This window comes from Atheta coriaria, unplaced genomic scaffold (genome assembly GCF_025399875.1).
Source record: "Atheta coriaria isolate IRGN ID8LTWV9N9 unplaced genomic scaffold, Caltech_Dcor_3.1 hic_scaffold_9_pilon, whole genome shotgun sequence".
Lineage (NCBI taxonomy): Eukaryota > Metazoa > Arthropoda > Insecta > Coleoptera > Staphylinidae > Dalotia > Dalotia coriaria.
Window position 1 is genome coordinate 14,475,804 of NW_027045451.1, and position 22,022 is coordinate 14,497,825.

Here is a 22,022-nt window from a genome sequence, read left to right on the forward strand (position 1 = left end):
TAGTCAGGCGGCGTGCCCTCACGTCGCGATTAAAAAATTACTGAACGTTTTGCGCAACACGCAACCAGCGTTTGCGATAGTTTGTGGTTATTGTACTTCGTTCAGTTACGTATTGCTTGCAGTTATAAAAGAAAACGGGTATAAATGAACAAAATAAACAAAATAAAACAATTGATAACAATATATCTAATCTAATCTAATCTAATGAATTGCGATTTCTGTGTTCACCATAACAAACGAACATTACAGCTCCAAACACTTCGTACGCGGCGAAGTTATGGATCGGCCTTAAGTGGTATTCTGTGCGCTCATCTGGCAACTTTACCTAAAGTCAACACTGCACGATAGAATTTGACGAAAGCGCGCGAGTTTTACAAATCTATGGGTTCTTCAATTATCCAAATATGCATCAATTATGTATTAATACTTATTATTTCTATTTTTTTTTGAACGTGTTTCGGTATTCTTTTATATTCAAATATTTTTAATCTATATATTTTTAATAGTGCCTTAAATAGGATTTTTTCAGTTGATACGCATTTATTTCTTTATGACGAACGGTTAAAATGTTTTGGAAATTTGAGGGACAGCACTTTTCTTGAATGTTTGAAAGTAGAAAATTGTAGTTATAATGCGTGGTATATTGTTCATAGTAATATAGTTCAATTCATTGAGGTTGTAAAAATAGCTGGTAACTCTCTTTTTGGGATACCGTTTATTGCGCTTAATTTTTTTTCACATCTGCGATGCACGTTTATCCTCCTCCTACAACTTTTATCTACACTTTTGGGGTGGTAGTTGGAATTAAAAAATATACAATTAATAGGTTTTCCATTTTGGAAGTACTGGTAGAACCAAAAGAACAAGTGGAAGTGATGGAAATACCGCCAAAATAACGCGTCATCTTTTTTCACATCTGCTGAGCACGACAATCAAAAATATTCCACTTTACCGAATTTCGTGAATAGGCAGACTGATGGTGCGATTCTGTGTTCACCACTTAACAAACCTTGAACGTACGAAAGCTCAAGACGCTTCGTACGGCGAAGTTATGGATCGGCCTTAAGTGGTGGTATTCTGAGCGCATCTATATCTTTACCTAAAGTCCAATCCCGCTGCACCTAAAATTTGACAGAAAGCGCGCGAGTTTCAAATGTATGGGTTCTTCAATTATTCAAATAAGCTTAACAAATATGTGTTAATACTTATTATTTCTATTTCGGTTCAATACTGACGTTTTGCAGTGCAATCAAAAGTTGTTATTGTTCATTGTTTTGATTTTTAGAGAAATTGCCTTTGAAACACAATCAAAAAATATAAATAATCTTTTATATGCTACGTATTTGGCTCATTATCAGCAAATACTTGTGAAAAAATTGACAAAATATTTATCTCAAATTTATTGTTTTTAGGGTTTTTTTTAATTTGAAATTTTTGCTTGAAAACGTGGAATTTTTGCATTTGAAAAATACAGATACACTCGATGCGTGCAATTCTTTGTCATCTTCATCTTTTTCACATCTGCTGAGCACGGCTCGGCAAAATATTCCTTACCGAAATTTCGATGAATGGGCAGACTGGAACGGCAGACGACCGAGTGCGGTTGTGAGTGAGAACGAAGAGCTGCGGTAAGGCAGTTTCACCCGCGCCAAGAGAGCAGCGCATGCGTACAACATGTTACGAAGGCTATCGGCACCCTCAAGCTGCTCGAAAAATTGAGGCGACCCGAACCCTCCAAAAGACCTCCGTTGGGCACTCAGAATTGCAATTTGCCTTCGTTCGACAGTACGGCATTTCGGGTGCTGCTCAGAATAACACCATAAGACAGCCGACAACGAGTGCGGGTGCGAGTGAGAACGAAGAGCTGCGGTAAGGCAGCTTCACCCGCGCCAAGAGAGCAGCGCATGCGTATAACATGTTACGAAAGCTATCGGCACCCTCAAGCTGCTCGAAAAATTGAGGCGACCCGAACCCTCCAAAAGACCTCCGTTGGCCACTCAGAATCGCAATTTGCGTTCGTTCGACACTATAGCACTTCGGGTGCTGTTCTGGGCAGCGGTAATATAGATATACGGGCCCAAATGGTCTCATAAATAATTTTATGACTGTTCAAACAAAATAAGTTTAAAGTATTTGTTGGGTATGAAACTTAAAAGATTTTGTAAATATTTCTCCAAAGGTTTTAAAAGTAATACAGATAAGAAAAGTGTCAAATTTCAAGAAATATAAAAGAAAATGAGTAAAATACAAAATTTGAAAGACTGCGAATGTTCTGTTGGTCAGCTATTTTGCAGATGTTTGGATTTTTTGTACCGGTTAAAAAATGTTTTTGAAGAATATTATTTTAAAAATATTTATTTATTAAAGTTCGACGTGATTTTTATTGGAATTACTTTAATAAATAAATATTTTTAAACTATACAATGGATTACGTATTCATAAATGAAAGTAATAAAAGAATATTATTTATCGTGACCGGACTTTTGCCCCCAAGACGATCGCTCACACGACAACTGCTCACAGACAACTGCTCACAGTCATAACTGCGCACACGGATAGTTGCTCACAGGGCTTTTGCTCACATTGACAATTGCTCACAGGACTTTTGCTCACACGGACAATTACGCACACGGACAATTGCTCACTATTTAATTTTTTTAAAATTTTTTTTAACAATGAATATTAATTATGAAATAATTTATATACAAATATATAACAATTAAGAGGCCTCGCTTGCACGCTAATAGTGTTTGATTTTTCAAATAAACTATTTGTTCCTTCTATCTTAATTAATTAGCAATAAATATAACTCTTTGAAATTTTACTTCTAGTATACTCACACATAATTTTTAATAATTACATAAATAAATAACTAATATATGAATAATTGTAAATTTGCCAATCTCCTTAAATATTGCATTATTATTCATTGTTTTTTTAATAATTATAAAAAATTAAAATTTTGAGCAATTGTCCGTGTGCGCAATTGTCCGTGTGAGCAAAAGTCCTGTGAGCAATTGTCAATGTGAGGAAAAGCCATGTGAGCAATTGTCCGTGTGCGCAGTTATGACTGTGGGCAGTTGTCTGTGAGCAGTTGTCGTGTGAGCGATCGTCTTGGGGGCAAAAGTCCGGGAACCATTATTTATTACCGTCCTTTTGTCTATTTGTCTGTTTCGGTATCGAACAAACGTTTATAATAATTAAGAGAATAGTTAATGTTAAGAAGAAACGCAAAAATATTGTCGTTGCCTAACTTCAAAAAGACGTGGACGTCTTTAGTTAACGGAGGAGGAATTATATTATGCGCAAGCCGCAAGATGATAAATTCTGTGAAATCAGCGTTGCACCCCACGTAGTTATAGTGCGCGCTAGAAAATAGTGTCACTTGTTATAGGGACGTCTTTCAAATAAGTCGCCTTGTTATTAACATATTGTTAATTTTATTATTAAGTTTATTAAGTTAAGTTAAGTTTATTATTAAAAATACTAAATAAATAAAAAATGAAGTTAAACATATTCGAGTGATTAACATAATTATATTCAGTAACGACTTCAGACAATACTGGCACTACGGAAATACTTACAGGTAAATAAATACCGGTATTTATGTCATACCTCTAATTTAGACATGACCAAACCCCTACTTCTTTACTTTTTTTATCGATATTTGATCGGGCCATGTCCGACAAACGTACCGATAACGCGACGAAGTGTTATCATTTGCATTTGGCAAACACCTGCCAGGGGACAGCTGCAATTATATGCTTTGTTCTTCCGGTTAGTCCAGACTGCAGCTGCATCATTCTTGCAAGTTAGCTGGAAACTATCCACCACATCAATATTTTACCTTGGAGCGCGATGTTAGACCGGCTAAACTCAGTCAGAGTCGCTTGAGCATCGCAAACAAAAATCGGGCAACCGTCTTCAGAACCAGGAGGACAAGCTACGCAGGTTTCGCCCCAACAATATTTTAAAACAATTGGCATAGTGACAGTGCCTTAAACAATGCTACTATCTAACTTACAACTATTTGCTTATATGACTACTATAATATACAGTGGCGGATTATGCTTCAGTGGGGCCCTAGGCGCAAATCAAGCTTGGGGCCCCTAAATCCGAAAATTTTCAAACACGGTTATTAGCCCAGTAAAATTAATAGTTTTAGCGTACGAGCGCCGCAAAGTCTACTTCAACATTCGTTTGTGCCAAAAACTCATTTCCACACCACCTTGAGGTAGAGTACGTGGCACGTTCAAAATCAAAATTGCACGTAATCAGCACATTATAACACATTCAAGTGTATTTTTTACTGCAAGTAATCTGTAATTTTTGTCTGCTTTTGTTTTTTCATTTAATTAATTTTCTTGTGATTTTTGCAGCCTCTTCGGTTTCAAAACATTTGAATTGAACGATTGCTTAATACGGTTATGGTTCTTTAAAAAGCATTGAGATTGTCGAATGACCCACGCCAAATTCGGATTAATGGAAAATACGGATTAAGTCGTGGTCAAGGTGCTGCTGCCTGAATGCTTATATTTATTATTTAAGCATTTGGTCTTTCCGATAGTAAATATATAAATGTAATTTGACAATCATAAAAAAAATGTAGCAATAAATATAAAAAGTTCGCCACGTGTCGAACGTCGTCGGGTATCAACGAACATTACCGGAGGTGTAAAGAATCATGTTCGTCATTATAACCGAACATAATCTATTAAAAATGGGTCATAATAAGCGACATGTCACTGTAAGCGAAGTCATTATATCCGACTTTTTTATACAGAATTTTATATGAAAACCAAACTTGGTAGTGTAGTTACGTCATAATAACCGGTTGGTCAATATAAGCGGAGTCATAATAAACGGATTCTACTGTATATGTATGTGTATTTACATAAAAAAGGGTTTTCATTTCACAAAACGCTTTGTATGACGTCCGCTTATTATGACGTGTTTGTCAATTCCCTTCGATGTCATTATAACTTTCTAAATTCTTTCTAAATTACAGTGGAATCATCGGTAATCCGGACCAGACTTAATACGGCACCTCTTGTATTCCGACATGGTCATATGCCATATGTTTGTACTTTATGATTTGTAATTTGTCGGATTACATGGTACTCTTTTGTAAAAAATTACGAACTGTAAGGGGTCTTAGGCAGTCCTCTATAATCCGACAAATCCGACGCGGCCCTGCAAAGTAATTGTCGGATTACCGGGATTCCACTGTTTCCACTACTTCCTAGTTTTGGAAGGTTTATTATAATTTATAATCAATTTTGAGCCCAGAATATTTCCTCTCTTGCTGTACAATATAAAACGTTCTATTCGCAAAATTTTATTGAGACTGTAGGTGCATCTGATTGAACGTGACATGGTGTTTGTGAATTTTAAAAGTTTATTTACAAAGATAAACAATGTTTATGATTAATGGGACATTAATACCTGATCGGAAAACAGTGCTAAAGGGAAGCAACTGATTTTCTTCTTCTTCTCTTTGTTCACCGCAAAGGAGACTAGGAGAAAAGGTGCATACTGGGTAAGGGTGGGAGTTTGGCGGTTGCTGGTGGATTATCCGAAAAGGTGGTTTAGCGCTCTGTCCGATCAGTGGTTATCTGGCAACAACGCTATTCCGTTAAGTGTAGGGAATTTCAAGATTAGGGTATGTTGAGAAATTTAAGAAATGGTGCAATAAAATTTATTTGCAGAAGTATAAGAGTAAGCAATGAAGTAATTGAAGGTAGTCTGGAAATTCAAGACGAAATAATACGGTTCATCTGGCACATTAGAGTAAAGAAATGGATGATGCAATAATGTCAAGGGATTATAAAATAAACAGGAAATTTTCGAAATAAATGTTGGTCGAGAGTTTCAGATTAAGTATTATTAGTGTTTATTGTAAGCCAATAAAGTATTAACTTAATGATTTTAATGGATTTTCGTGCTTATTAGATTCTTAATTGTTGTTATCTTATAAAATAATTCATTTTTATCTCTCCTTTTTCCTTTTTTTTTTCTTTCTTTATTTAATGCTATTATTATTATTGATTTTTCCTTCGATGTCGAATACGTTATCCATGTTGTATATATATAAAAATATTTATTGATTAAAATTACAACGTGATTTTTTGGATTTACAGGTTTTTGTTGAGTTTAACATGTTTCGCCCTGAAGGCATCTTCAGAAACTGATTTTATTTTGTGTATTAAAGGGTGTTCTGTGTGTTTATGTTATCGTGTGTTATCATGTGCTGTGGGTATGTGGGTATACGACACAATATTTACACCACTTAATAAACTTCACATATCCACAGCACACAATAACACACGATAACATAAACACTTAACACACAGAACACCCTCTAATACACAAAATAAAATCAGTTTCTGAAGATGCCTTCAGGGCGAAACATGTTAAACTCAACAAAAACCGGTAAATCCAAAAAAATCACGTGGTAAATTGAATCAATAAATATATTTTTATATATTATTATTGAATTTCCGGGTTCAGTACAAGTCATCATGGCATTTATAACCTTACATTTCCCAGCATGGGGCGACCGAATTTTGAAGATTTAAAATACAAAAGTTCAAATACAAAAATCTCAACGTGGAAATATAGTCCAGTCATTTGGTAGTTTTGCCTAGAAAATAGTGCTGGATTGTTGAAAATTGGTATTCATATAGATTTCGAGGTGCTCTTTACGAATTTAAACTTTGCCACCTCGTATCTTGTGCGCTCGCGCCACCATCTTGGAAAAATGGTGCCTAAGAACAGTTTTTTGACCATATCTCCTTTCCGACTCATTTTACAATAAACATATCTATATAATAAATTAAACTAGAGAAAATTTCCTATAATTTATGTAAGTACCTTTTTCTTGTAAAATTAATAGTTTTAGCGTACGGGCGCCGCAAAGTCTACTTCAACATTCGTATTTACCAAAAACTCATTTCCACACCACCATGAGGTAGAGTACGTGGCGCGTTTTTTTATCGTGGTATCCCCAGTAGGCCTAATCCACACGCACTATTCCAAAATTTAATGGATTATCTTCCGATTCGCTCTTCGTAATGGACCAGGTGTTGTGCGTTAATTGTTTTCAGGACCGATCGAAATATCACCGGTAAAATTTTCTGCCATACTATCCGCGATGGGATTATAGATTTCATTGCTATCTTGGTTCTCGAGTTCATCGTACGTGTGCTCAAAAACAGTAATCGATACTTCCTCTTCATCGCTATCTTGTGATGGAACTTGCGAATTATCACAGGTACCACTGCAATTTGTACAGATAACGGAGCACTTCACTTTTTCATTTGCAAGATATTAGTTTTAACAATGTTTCGGGAGCTGGGGGCTCAAGTGTAGTGACAGGAATTAGCCCATTCTTGCTTTTTTTCCATCCCCATTGTTCTGCATTTAGTTCATTCCCATACCACTGCTGAACTTGGTGATAAGTTCTGAACGAATGTTGTCGGGCTGCGGCTTCTGTTGGTGGTAGCGATGCAATATTAAATTTACTTTTGTATGCTGATTTTGTGAAGCTGGCATATCTATAGATGTTTAAAGACATATTTTGCATAGTTTTCACATCACTGTAACTATATAATTTAAGAAGAAAGCGTTCGCCAGCTGTAGCAATGATCTCTGGACAAGCCTTTGGGTTTTTGAATACCTGGACAACTTCGTTTGAATCTGGATTTTTGCGGAGTACATTGATAAATTTTAATTTTCCTTGATGAAAAAGTGCAGATGTTGTATCACAGCCACTAAAAGCGTGTAAAAATAATATGTGATCTGCCGCCGTTTGATCGATGATGCTTTTGGTTGAATAGATTTGTTGCAAAATTTTTCCTTTCCCTGGTTTTAGTAAATATATGTTTGAATGCATTGATAGCTCCGTTAAAAGAATAAGAAGATCTACATCTTCGCCTATAACAATTACAGAATTGAATGATGAAGAAACGCTTATTGCAGTATTGATTATTAAAGTATCCGCATCTTCCGTGGCTTGCTTGACCATAAAGTTTGCATCTTCAAATTTAATCTTTAAGATTTCAATGAGGCGTTTCTTGTTTAGATCATTAGCCAGGAATTTAGTTTGTGGCACAGTTGGGATCATTGTTTGGTCAAACAGTATATCCACAGAAGCATTTTTTCTTGATCGTCGAAATCGCTCCGCATATTTAGTACTACGCTTTGTTACGTCTTCCGGATATCCGTCAAAAACGATAATGGCATTGGATGTATAGTTTGAGCGAACAAATTCGACGTAGTTGTTGCAAATGGATGAAAACGATTCACCGCGATGCCAAATGACTCTGTGTAATAAGTATCCACCGTCGATGACATACATCGTGCCTCGAAAATTAATGTTGTCAGAATCTGGTTTAAATGCCTTGTTACGACCGTTGTCCCATACCAATAGAGTAATTAGCGATTAGACATTTATATATCATATTTACGTACAAGTTAAGTTTCCAAATAATGTATTTTTCCTATATCGTATTTGCTTCCGCTAATCTGTTGAACTTAGACTTAAATCATTAGCAGACGTACGTCATAAATCGGACTCTTGTACATGACGTATTAGAGAAACACATATTAAATAGGAGTAAAGAGAATTAATAAACTAGTATCTTTCCAAATTTCTTGTGTGCATCATTTACTGAGCAGCTAGTCTGTGTAACCAAAGTCGCAACGTCGACTAGGCCACAACATACTGGTGTCAGAAGTGTTCGAACTCGATCAAGAAGAAGATTCGTTCAAGAAACTTGATCAAGCCGTAGAACTTAAAAGATTTAAGTACGGTGAACTGAGTAGCCGATAAATACTTAAACATTTTTGAGTTCACCCTCTTTGCTCTAACCATCATTGATCCCGCCGAAGCCTACGACAACGTCCATCGCCAACAGTGAAGCTGTCGAGAGAAACCGAAGGAAGCATTCGAGCAGGAAAAACTGTGAGTAGAGAAATTTCACTAGCTTGCTGTGTTATTTTGTTGCAAAAATTAAGATATGGTTGATACTCGTTCCAACTCAAATCAAAATAATTCCCAAAATCAAAGTCCAACTCAAAATCAAAGTCCAACACAAAATCAAACTCTAACTCAAAATCAAACTCCAATTCAAAGCCACATTTTAAACAATTCGCAAAATAGAATGGCTTTTAACATGACCGATCTACGAGCAATGCTCCCTGATTCATTTGACGGCAATCGCGAACAACTATATGACTTTCTGGCTGATTGTAATAATGCAATTTCCTTTGCGGAAGGAACACAAAAAGATATGCTTTTAGCTATCATAATCTCCAAAATCCGAGGTAATGCGCGTACTCACATCCGAAGCAAAACAATCAGAACGTGGGAAGAATTAAAAATCATTCTAACTCAAGCTTTTGCTGATCACAAAAACACGAGCCAATTGAGAGAAGAACTCAATTGTATATCTCAAAAATCTGGCGAAAATATAATCGATTTTCATTTAAGAATAGAAAATTTACAAACCAAATTAATTAATGTCATCGCGCTGGATAAAAACAACGAAACTGAAGGCAAAATCGCATACATAAAAGAAACGGCGTTGCAACGCTTTATCCTATATTGCTTACCACAAATCTCATCCGCATTACGACGGATTAAACCCGTGTCTCTAACAGAAGCACTTTCCGAAGCTATCGCCGAAGAATGCTATCTAAAGATTCAAAGTTCATTCAATAAACAAACTCCAAATCAAAAGAATAAATATTGTTCAAACTGCAAAACAAATACTCATTTTACTAACGACTGTCGATATAGAGGAAAAAAGCCAATAACCGGAAAATTCTGTCGTTACTGCAAGAAAGATGGCCACGAGATTGACGAGTGTCGCAAACGTCAATATAATAATCAAACAAATCAAAACAAACCTCAAAATTCAAATCATTCACAGAATCAATACCGTCATCAAAATCCAGGCCCATCAAATAATCGTTCTAACCATAGACCAATTAATCATACCACCGAAATATCACAAAGTGAAGACGTTTCTAATGAACTACCAATGGAGTGTCTCGTTATCGATAATAACCATAAAAACCGATGCGTTCTAAATCTACCACACGAAGACAAATACGGAAAAAAGTTCTATTTCTCCCTTCTAATTGAGACTGGCGCAGCTATATCCATAATTAAACCCGAAAAACTTAAATTAACAAATCTCACATTTAATCCAAATGAAAAAACCGAAATATCGGGTATCGGCAAACACACAACAATGCAAACAGCGGGAACGGTTACATTGAAACCAAAAATCAAAAATACCATAACACCCATAAAGTTTAATATAATCAAAACTGAACTTAACATCGAATTTGACGGAATAATCGGTATGGATTTTTTGAAATTACATAACGCAATAATAAACATAAAAGATCAATATCTCCAATTAGAGAATATCGGAAAAGACAAAATAATAAAAATTAAATTAGAACCAGCATCAGAAAAATCGATTACACTGCCACCTCGTCGCGAAACAGCAGTTCAAATTAGCATCATTAACCACATCACAGAAGGCGTTTGTCCAAAAATACAAATCAAAGAAGGCATTTATGTCGCAAACGCAATACTAAAAGCAGAAAATAATCTATCAATCACGACAATCGTTAATACAACGGAAGAAGAAGTAAAAATCCCACAAATCCAAGTGGAACTTGAACCATTTGATCACGCACAATCACAAATTTTTCATTTTAACGTACAATCGCCACGCATAGATAGAACAGAAGCTGTCCTAAACCATCTAAGATTAAAACATTTGAACCGGGAAGAAAAACAAACAATTGCAGACATTTGCAATGAATTTAATGACATTTTCTGCCTACCTAATGATATGCTAACTCACACAAATGCAGTACATCATAAAATTACCACAGAATCGAACAAGCCCATAACAACAAAAATTTATAGATTTCCGAAAATACACGAGCATGAAGTAAATAGGCAAATTAATGAATTACTAAATCAAAATATCATCCAACAGTCATCAAGTCCATACAATAGTCCACTATGGGTTGTACCCAAAAAGTCGCAAACAAATGAAAAGAAATGGCGCATCGTTATTGACTATCGCAAACTTAACAATATCACAGTAGGAGATTCTTACCCTCTACCAAATATTGAACACATTCTGGACCAATTGGGTCATAGCAAATATTTTACCATCCTTGACTTGGCATCAGGATTCTATCAAATTCCAATGAGGCCTGAGGACAGAGCAAAAACAGCATTCTCAACCCCAAACGGACACTACGAATTTAAAAGAATGCCATTTGGCCTTCGTAATGCTCCAGCAACGTTTCAAAGGCTAATGAATGTCGCATTAAGCGGACTGCAAGATAAACATTGCTTCGTTTATCTTGATGACATCGTAATTTACGCGTCAAGCCTACAAGATCACACAAAAAGACTTAAGGGCATTTTTAAAAGACTCAGGGAAAATAATTTAAAATTGCAACCAGAAAAGTGCGAATTCCTTCGAAAAGAAGTTATCTACCTCGGACACATTATTAATGAAAAAGGTGTTAAGCCAGATCCAAGCAAAATCAATGCAATCGTTAACTATCCGCGACCCAAAAACGAAAAACAAATTCGACAATTCCTAGGGCTTATGGGCTATTATAGACGTTTCATTAACAACTTTTCTGAAATAGCAAAACCACTCAACAAACTGCTAAAGAAAGAAAATACATTTGAATGGGGCCCACTCCAGGAAGCTTCATTCAAGACTCTAACACAGATCATTTCCTCAGAATCAACTCTAGCTTATCCTAACTTCGAAAAGAATTTATTATTACAACCGATGCAAGTAACGTAGCAATCGGCGCAATTCTATCACAACTCGATGAAAACCAATTAGATAGGCCTATTTCATTTGCATCCCGAACGCTAAATAAAGCTGAATGCAATTATAGCACTATAGAAAGAGAACTGCTAGCTATAGTCTGGGCTGTAAATCATTTTCGACCCTATGTTTACGGGCAAAAGTTAATTATTAATACAGATCATCGACCACTTCAATGGTTATTCAGTTGCAAAGACCCATCATCTCGACTAATCCGATGGAGATTAAAGCTAGAAGAGTACGAATATCAAATCATCTACAAGCCAGGAAAGAAAAATACTAACGCAGACGCACTTTCGCGTAATCCTGCCGTTTTAATAGCAGCAATTGGCAATAATAAAACTTACGAAAATTTTATTGAGTTCCATTACAGGAACACGGCAGTTATAGAAATTAAGTCAAACAACGAATGTTTATTTAAGAATGAAGTAATAGCTATTCCATTCGCAAAAGACTGCCATGAAAATAACTTTTTATATCACAATCTTAGCGCTAAATTTGACATACAAGAAGTTAATAGTAAACAGCCAAAAATGCACGACATTATTCACACACAAAAAGATAAAAATCATGCCTTTGTACTAATAACTCACCTAAATCATTTTGATAAACCATCAGTACAAGATATCTTCTACGCTTTCCAGATCTTATATAATAAATTAATAGAAACGAAGATAAAGAAAATTTGCATTTTAAATCCTCTAGAAGTCAATCCAAATATTAAACAAGAACTTGTAAACGAATTAGTATATTTTATTTTCGGAGATGACATAGAAGTAACTCTAGTAAACAAGGAAAAAGTCAAACCAAAATCTCAAGACGAAATTCTTCTTCTTCTTCTTCTTCTTCTTTTGTAGGCATATTGCCTGTTCCTACTTCAGACAGGGTTTAGGTGGTCGCTCCATCTCTTTCGGGGTCTTCCCAGGGATCGCTTTCCCCTTGGCGATTTGTCCCTGGCTATTCGGACTATTCTGGTTTCGTCCATCCGTTCTATGTGTTCGTTCCACTCGATTTTGCGTCTTTTGCACCATTGTGTTATGTCTTCTATGTTGTTGCACGCTCTTCTGATGTCTTCGTTCTTTATCCGGTCGAGCAGTGTTTTGCCATCTATGTTTCTTAGTGTCCTCATTTCCGCGGTGGTGAGCAATCTCTGTGTGGTTGTCGTCTCTGCACGCGTTTCTGCCGAGTATGTAAATATGGGCCTGACTACTGCCTTGTAGATGGAAACTTTCGTCTCTGTTCTTAGATGTTTGTTGTCCCAAATCGTGTTCCTTAGGCATCCTGCTATTCTCAGGCCCTTTTCAACTTGCTCTGCTACTTCTTTTTCCACTCCTCCACTGCTGGATATGTTTATACCAAGATATCGGAACTCGCTCACTTGTTGTACGATTTGTCCATCGACTTCAAGTTTGCATCTTATTGGATGTGGTGCGATGACCATGCATTTGGTTTTTTCTGTTGCTATCTCCATGTTGAGGGCTTTGCTGGCAATGTTAAACTGGTGAATCATGCGTTGTAGGTTGTCTTCGCTATCGGAAATTAGCACGGCATCGTCCGCGTAGCACACAACTTTCAGCTCTTTCCCCCCCATCTGGTATCCTTTACAGCGTCGGACTCTTGCAATTATCTCTTCCATGATGAAGTTGAATAGCAGGGGGCTTAGGGAATCGCCTTGTCTTACCCTGTTCCTACTTTTATGGGGTCTGTGCGTTGTTCGGCTATTGCTAGTTGCAGTTCGTTGTTGTTGTAGATGTCCCTTATAGTATTGATGATATCAGATGCGATGTTTCTTTTCGGAGTATGCTGGTTATGTCTTGGAGCTGCACTCTGTCAAACGCTTTCCTTAGGTCCACGAAGGAAAGAAAAGCCGGTTTGTTCCACTCCACGGCTTTTTCCTTCACCTGTCTTATTATGAATATTGCGTCGTTACAGGACCTTCCTTTCCTGAAGCCCTGTTGTTCGTCTGATAGTGTGGTGTGTGCTAATATCTTGTTCGCTAGTAATCGAGTTGTTAGTTTCAGGGTGGTGTTTAGCAGAGCTATTCCTCGATAGTTGGATGGTTCTTGCTTATCTCCTTTCTTAAACATCATTATTAGTGTGCTCAATTTCCATTCAGTTGGTACTCTCTGATGCTTCAGGATGATGTTGATAAGTTTCGTAATTTCGGCCGCGAGCACTTCTTCGCCGTATTTCAGGAGGTCATTGGGTATTCCGTCCGGGCCACTGGCTTTTCTGTTTCTGAGTTTAGCGAGTTCTGTTTCCACCTCAGATATGCTTACTATGGTTGGTTCATCAGGTTGTATGTTGACTGAGATATTAGGTTTCTCCTGGTTTGTGTCCCGGTATAGATGTTTGATGTAGTTTATCCAGGTCTCTTTGTCTATTCCCTTTGCTTGTACCAGTTCTGTGAGCTCTTTTCTCTGGTTTCTTATGGTCTTCCATACTGTCTTTTGGGTTCCATAGAAGTCATGTTCTAGTTGTTTTGAGAAGATCCTCCAGTGTTCGGATTTCGTCTTCCGTACTAACTCGTGCGTTTCTCTGCGGATTTGTTTGTAACTTTCGTATGATTCTTGCGTTCTTTGCGTGAGGTGTTGAATGTGTGCCTGCTTTTTTTCCTTGCATTTCATTTTGATTTCCTCGGTGAACCATGGAGTTCTCTTAGCAAAAGGATTCGGTTTCTTGATGATCTTCCTGCCTAGCGCTTCTTCGGCAGCCTGTTGTATGTTGCTTTTCAGCCTTTCCCATGCCGTATCCACGTTATCTCCTTCTTGTATGTTGTTGTTTGTAACTTTCTCCTTCAGTCTGTTTGCATATAGTTCTCTGGTTGTTTGGTCAGCTAGTCCTTCTGTTTTATTTTTGTGCGCTCTTCGCATGTTTTGCTTGTTTCTTTTGGAGGATATTAGTCTCAGCTTCCCAATCACGAGGGCATGATCGCTTCCTATGTCTGCCGAGGTTAAGCTTCTTACATCTAATATGCTGGTTGGTGGAATTACTCGGTTTGTCACAATGAAGTCGATTGTTGATGTGTGTCCCCTTGAGTTACAATACGTGTGTTTGTGTTGTTGTTTGTGTTCGTAATATGTGTTATTTATTCGTAGTTCGTTGATTGTGCATAGGTTAGTCATCAGCGTTCCATTTTCGTTTTCTGTTTCCTCGTTGAATCTCTGCTTAACTCCGGGTATGATTCTGTTGCCAATCCTTGAGTTAAAGTCTCCTAGGATGATAGTCGCTTCGTTCTTATGGCTGTCTAAAACATGTTGCAGTGAATTAAAGAATTCTTCTCTTACGTCTTGGGGTCTGCAGTTTTCTGGAGCGTAAATACTTATAATGTTGGTGCGTTTCCTGTCTAGCAGCAGTTTTGCGTGTATTATTCTGGCTGAAACGTACGTGATGTCTATAATGTGATCTACTAACTTTTGTGAAACATGATTGCGACTCCTTTTTTGCTCGCTCGTTCCTCTCTACACCGCTGTATGCTAGTAGATAATCTCCAACTACTGCCTGACCTTTTCCCTTTTTCTTAGTTTCTTGAAGTGCGCAGATATCAATGTGGTGGTTTCTTAATTCTTGCTCCATTTCTTGGTCTCTTCTGTTGAGCGATTTTATGTTCCATGTGGCGATTTTAAGGTTATGTTTTTGTAATCTTCTCTTTGTCCGTGTACTTTGCTTGGGTTGTCGTCGTTGATCTGTCCGTAACCGAGGCCCTTGTCTGGTTCTATGAGCACTGATGTTTTTTTACGTAGGGTAGGTCGCTGGCCTCACCCTACAACCCTCCTTCTTTGTCCGGGCTTGGGACCGGCGTCGGTGTGTGATGCAGCGACGGCGAAGTTAACAAAATAATTCTCGAAAATCACGCGACAGCAATTTCCGGGCATACGGGACAATTAAAGACCTATCATAGGCTGAAAGAAAATTATAAATGGCATGGTATGAGGCGAGACATAAAAAAGTTTATCAGAAACTGCAAAGAATGCCAAGAAACCTTATGGTAATCGGCAACCTAACATCAACAATTAACGGTTTCATGAATCGAACTAGAATCGAAATTTGGATCAGCGATCAGACAATGCTGATAAATAACCTAATAGGAATGTTAAATGCTGACTTGGATAATACCATAACTGCAATTATGTTCGCAAAGCAAAATATTCTCCACCCATCGATCATAAGCCCCACATTATTTCGAAAAGAATTAACCCAATTAAAATTAGACACAGACTCCGAATTACCTTTCCCAAATACCCGCGAAAATCTATACAAATTCCTATCAATAACCACAATCAAAACATTTATTATCGAGGACACATTAATATTTTCAATCCAACTACCAATAACATCAAAGCAAGACTTTCTCTTATACCAACTAATACCACTCCCAAACTTCTCCGGTCGTCCAGGAATCCTTTCATACGTAAATCCTGTTCAACCGTACATGTTAATTGATGCAGCAAGTAACAAATATAGCATGCTGGCGGATTTGTCAACCTGCAAGACATTTCATGGCAATGAAACTATCTGCGAATGCCACACTATATACTCTGCGGCAACATCACCCATCTGTGAAGTTATGCTAAAAGATCCAGCAACTTCAACAATTCCGGAGGACTGTCACACCATCACTACAAGAGCAACAATGGAAATTTGGACACCTCTAGATCCAAACTCATGGATGTTCATAGTGACCAAGAACTTATCAGCAACTATAGTGTGTAATAAAGTGAGAAAATCAATAGTGATCTGTGGCACCGGAATTTTAACACTAGATGCACAATGCAAGTGCTATACAAAAATGGTGACCCTAACCCCAAAGACAATTATAAACACTAAGCATATAAACTCACATAACCATTTCATACCAACCGTTAATATAAGTAATGATTTATGTTGTAAAAATAAGGCAAATTACATAGAAAACCTAAAATTAGAAGCCATACAATTCAAGGGCACCGACATTAATCAACTAAAGTTAACCAAACACAAATTAGAATTTTTCGATAACATGTTACAAGCAGAACTATCAAAGGAAACAAGAAAATATGAAGCAAAGGGTCTGTCCATTGCCATCGTATCAATCATTATTGCCGGAACAACATTTGCTATTTTTATAATTCGCACCATCACAAAATGTAAAAGAACTAAGAATCACAACACCCAATCTCCCATTAATTTAACTGTGGTAAATCAAACGAAAGAGGACATTGATGCCACAGAAGATAACAATCATCCGGAAACCAACGTGCCTTCGGGACGAAGGGAATTCTCTTTATAAGGGGGGAGGAGTGTTACGACCGTTGTCCCATAGCAATAGAGTAATTAGCGATTAGACATTTATATATCATATTTACGTACAAGTTAAGTTTCCAAATAATGTATTTTTCCTATACCGTATTTGCTTCCGCTAATCTGTTGAACTTAGACTTAAATCATTAGCAGACGTACGTCATAAATCGGACTCTTGTACATGACGTATTAGAGAAACACATATTAAATAGGAGTAAAGAGAATTAATAAACTAGTATCTTTCCAAATTTCTTGTGTGCATCATTTACTGAGCAGCTAGTCTGTGTAACCAAAGTCGCAACGTCGACTAGGCCACAACAGATAGGAAATTTTCTTTAGATTAATTTATTATATAGATATATTTATTGTAAAATGAGTCGGAAAGGAGATATGGTCAAAAAACTGTTCTTAGGCACCATTTTTCCAAGATGGTGGCGCGAGCGCACAAGATACGAGGTGGCAAAGTTTAAATTCGTAAAGAGCACATCGAAATCTATATGAATACCAATTTTCAACAATCCAGCACTATTTTCCAAGCAACCACGTTTTTTAGCACCAAATGACTGTACTAATAAAGTGAAAGTAGAAAAAATAATGTAGGCATCATGTGGCTAAACGTTGATAAGGCAAAAACTTCTGTTTAGCCTGTAGTGTGTGCAACGATTTTTTTTTTGATGACGATGCAATAAATATCTTGTTGCGTTGAAACAAAAGATAGCAGACCTTGAAAACCAAATGATGACTCAGCATTTTTCGATATGAAAATCTAGCTTGCCCTGGAAGAAACAACAGTGTAACTGAAATTACCATCATACTAGCCATGGACGAAGTTATATAAGAAACAACCTCAGTGGACAAACAATCATTTGTATTTGAATAAACCAGTAAGCTTAAAGCTGCGATAATATTTATCAACTTATAATTGTGCGTAGTTTCCTTAGTGATATGAAAATCAGATCTTTAAACGAACCAAACGTTTAAAATCTTGCGATTGAGCAGAGCGTTTCCTGTTGCACACTAGGGGTGGGGGAATTCTGTTCTTTATTTTCTCTCTTTCTGCCGGGCAAACTCTGTGCACGCAGCGCAGTTCGTTGGGCGCTGAGCGCGGTGTAGGAGGCAGCTAACGAAATCACTCGGCTCAAGCAACGTGTGTATTAGCTTTTGATGTAAACTGAATTTTCCTGGTAGCTTTGTTTTTCTTTTTCTGGTAAGCAACGCTTTTATTATAGAACACATTTAGAAATTAAATCAAAATGCACTTTTCTTAGGTTAATTCAACAATGGATCAAAAAAGCCGAGGGCGCGCACGCGGTCGTGCACGAGTCGGTGCTGACCAGCAACAATCCGGTGCCCCTACTAGAGGTGGGCCTGGCGCATCACGTCCTGGGGGTGCTTGGGGTTCCGGTAACCCTATGCGCGGAAACGCACCATCTTCGATGTTGGGTGATGGCATGCGTGCAACAGGGCCCGCACCGGCACAGCCGCAACAACCTGTTGCTTGGGGACCTCAAGCACCGAGGCACACTGGTCCACCAGCACAATCGACGGTACGTCCTGAATTCCAAGGCAATCGTGGTGACCCGAGGGACTCTGTAACCACGGTCAGTCGTGTGTCAGGTCCTGGAAATGGCGGCGATAGTGGCCATTCCGGTCGAGGTGGTGTGCGTGGACATCGAGCCATTCCTGAGACGACACTTACTACAAGAATGCCTGATGTCACCAAGCAGGGTCATTCTGGAAGGAAGATTAACATCCAGACAAATTACTTTAGGGTGGAAAAAAGAGCAGATTGGTGCATTTATCAGTACCGGGTTGATTTTGCTCCAGAGATTGATGTCACATTCACTAAGAAGAAGTTATTCTACACTGGTGTAGCATCCATGGAGCTTGGCTCAGCACTCTTTGATGGAACTGTTCTGTACACTCCATTCAGAATTAATCCTGACCCAAAGGAGATTGTTGTGGATTCTTTAAGTAAGTTGAACCATATTTTTAAATTTTAATTTGAATTGTTTTGAATCTATTATTTGGTTGTTTACTAGTTTGCAGTCAACATGTTGTCGAACAATATGCTCTGAGCATTCCTCTATGAGGATGCTTCATATGATGTCAGTCACTACATGTTGATGAGAAACAATTATACAATTAGTTTTTGTTTTATCAGTTGTATATATTTTAAATACTATTGTTTATTTCTTTTTAATTCCCAATAGCTAATCCGGACGAAAAGGTGCGAATTACCATTCGTATGGTCGGCGAGCTGCACAAGAGCAGCTATCAGTATCTGCAAGTATACAATCTAATCATGCGTAAATGCATGAGTCATCTGAAGCTTCAACTGATTCGACGCGATTACTTCGATCCTGCTAACAAGATCGTCGTTGCCTCTTTGAACTTGGAGCTGTGGCCTGGCATTGTAACTTCTATTCGTCAGCATGAAACCGACGTACTCATGTGTGCCGAAATAAAGCACAAAATCATGAAGACTGAGACTGCTCATATCGTGATGCGCAAGATGATGAACGAACGCGACAGGCAGGATTGGCGCACTAGGTTCCATGAGCGTATGCTGAACACTATAGTTTTGACTGACTACAATAATAAGACATATCGCGTTGACGATGTTGATTTTGACCGCTCCCCGAATACGAGTTTTACACTGAAAGATGGTTCATCGGTGACATTCAGCGAGTACTACCGCCAGCGCTACGGCCTTACCATCACAGACATGACTCAGCCGCTGCTGGTCACGAAAATTAAACAGAGAGAACCGCGTGGTGAAGGATGTGGCGGCGGAGGTGACGGACCACAAGAAGCTACAATGCTTCTCATTCCCGAATTTTGTCGCATGACTGGTCTCACTGAGGAGGAGCGCACAAATCGCATAATGAAAGATAATTTGGAGAAATACATGATGCCGACGCCAAAGACACGCATAGAAAACCTAGCCCGATTCAATGCGCGTCTACAGAGTAACCCCGGCTCTATGCAAGAGATGAAGCGATTTGATTTGTCATTGTCGAAGGATATTCTTTCGCTGACCGCACGTCAGTTGGACACTGAGACGCTGTACTTCCAGCCTAACGCACAAGCATGTTATTCTGCTATGCCTGACGCAGAGTGGAGTAAAAACACACGTGGAAAGCCCATGTACAGGACGGCTGCAATGAGCACTTGGGCAATTGTCTATTCGAACAAGGACAAGGACGGCGTACAGGCTTTCTATGCAAATATGACTAAGGCCGCTACTGGTATGAAGTGGAACTTGGGAAAGCCGCTGATTACTGCTTTAGATGACGCGCGTAAACCATACGATAAACAGGCATTTGGTAAAACGATCGAGGAATTGACAGCAAAGCATCCGAACTTGATGTTTGTATTATTATTTGTCCCGTCGAACCGCACTGATCACTACGGATTCATTAAGAAGAAACTGACAGTCGACAAGGGCATTCCTTCCCAGATAGTGGTTGTGAGGAATTGTTATCATAAGTCTATGTTTTCCATCGCTACCAAGGTAACTATGCTAATATGTGTGATAAACATTTTGGATTTAATATTTTATTACAACACGTTACGAAATTTGAAATCAAAATGAATCTCAGTTAACTAACCAAAACTAACTTAATGTTTTAATTTTAACATTACTTTTATTTAGGTGGTTGTGCAAATTAATTGCAAGCTGGGTGGTGCTCCGTGGGCAATCAACATTCCTGTTAAAGGGCTAATGATCTGTGGATATGACGTGTGTCATGACCCTAAAAATAAGGCTTATAGCTTTGGCGCACTTGTTGCGTCCTACGACGCTAGAGCGACTGCCTACTATAGCACCGTGTCTGCTCATAAGGACGGCGAAGAACTCTCAAACTTCATAGCCATGGGTATTGTGAAGTGCGTCATGAACTTCGCCAAACATACTCAGTCTATCCCAGAGAAGATTTTGTTCTATCGTGACGGCGTTGGCGATGGACAAATTTCATACGTCTACGATCATGAGTTAAAGGCTATGAAAGATCAGCTTGCTCCGATTTACGCTAAAGCTGAAAAGAAATTGTGCCTTCGTATGATTGTCGTAAATAAGCGAATCAATACTAGGTTCTTTTTTAATGGAGGTAACCCTCCACCTGGCACTGTTGTTGATGACGTCGTCACTCTTCCAGAGAGATCCGATTTTTACCTCATTTCTCAATGCACGAACAAAGGTACAGTTTCGCCAACGTATTACAGTGTCCTTGGTCCCGACGATTTCAATCTTGATTCGGACAGGACACAAGTATTGACGAACCGATTGTGTCATCAGTATTACAACTGGGGTGGCACTGTTCGTGTGCCAGCACCGTGTCAGTATGCGCACAAACTTGCGTTTTTGGCTGCGCAATCCTTACAGCGGCCGCCAAAAGAAAACCTTAACACTCTTCTCCATTTTTTGTAAAAGTGGAGGTGATTTTTGCATTACTTTTAATTTTTGTTTGCTTGAATGAAGCATTTCAGTTTTTTTTAATTCACTATTTTTAAGTTTCAAAGAATATTGTTAAGATTGTTTTATTTTCATAAAAAATAAGTGCCTTTAGTTTGTTCACGTAAATGGAGGAGGAATCTCTGTTTATTTTTGTACGTTTTGAATATATGCCATATATTTTTTTTAATAAAGATGAAAGTTTCTTACATATTGTGTTTTCTTTTGTTGCGACCTTAATTTCAAGGAAGTTACTAAGCAGCACTAAAGAAGTTTTGTTTCCGGCTAATATTTCGATCGATTCTCTTTCTCCTGTTTTCGATTCTCTACGACGTGGTATAATGCGTTTGAAGGTTGTTTTGGTTGTGTGCAGTCTTATCAATTTGTTTGTTTGCGTCATA

The 22,022-nt window shown here is 38.0% G+C and overlaps 2 protein-coding genes and 1 long non-coding RNA gene across 3 annotated transcripts; 2 read left to right on the forward strand and 1 right to left on the reverse strand.

The window, feature by feature from the left end:
- The first annotated feature begins 8,408 nt into the window (after positions 1-8,408).
- On the forward strand, positions 8,409-10,779 carry LOC135798026 (uncharacterized). Its single transcript, XM_065310682.1, has 2 exons — positions 8,409-10,277; positions 10,759-10,779. The coding sequence occupies exons 1-2, from the start codon at positions 9,021-9,023 to the stop codon at positions 10,777-10,779; spliced, it is 1,278 nt and encodes a 425-aa protein (XP_065166754.1). The 5' UTR covers positions 8,409-9,020.
- A 7,258-nt stretch (positions 10,780-18,037) lies between these two features.
- LOC135798082 (piwi-like protein Siwi) lies at positions 18,038-21,832 on the forward strand. Its single transcript, XM_065310771.1, has 4 exons — positions 18,038-18,372; positions 18,434-19,139; positions 19,379-20,682; positions 20,824-21,832. The coding sequence occupies exons 2-4, from the start codon at positions 18,446-18,448 to the stop codon at positions 21,595-21,597; spliced, it is 2,772 nt and encodes a 923-aa protein (XP_065166843.1). The 5' UTR covers positions 18,038-18,372; positions 18,434-18,445; the 3' UTR covers positions 21,598-21,832.
- LOC135798083 (uncharacterized) lies at positions 20,711-21,130 on the reverse strand. Its single transcript, XR_010549657.1, has 2 exons — positions 20,989-21,130; positions 20,711-20,923 (listed from the first exon to the last, which is right to left on the reverse strand). It is a non-coding gene; the product is annotated as an uncharacterized lncRNA (long non-coding RNA).
- Positions 21,833-22,022: the final 190 nt, after the last annotated feature.

Bases quoted from the DNA above. Each gene is read 5' to 3' on its own strand.
- LOC135798026 (XM_065310682.1), top strand. From the start codon at position 9,021: ATGGTTGATACTCGTTCCAACTCAAATCAAAATAATTCCCAAAATCAA. The intron at 10,278-10,758 runs GTTACATTGAAA...CGCCACGCATAG, and splicing joins CAATGCAAACAGCGGGAACG to ATAGAACAGAAGCTGTCCTA.
- LOC135798082 (XM_065310771.1), top strand. From the start codon at position 18,446: ATGGATCAAAAAAGCCGAGGGCGCGCACGCGGTCGTGCACGAGTCGGT. The intron at 19,140-19,378 runs GTAAGTTGAACC...AATTCCCAATAG, and splicing joins GATTGTTGTGGATTCTTTAA to CTAATCCGGACGAAAAGGTG. The intron at 20,683-20,823 runs GTAACTATGCTA...ACTTTTATTTAG, and splicing joins TGTTTTCCATCGCTACCAAG to GTGGTTGTGCAAATTAATTG.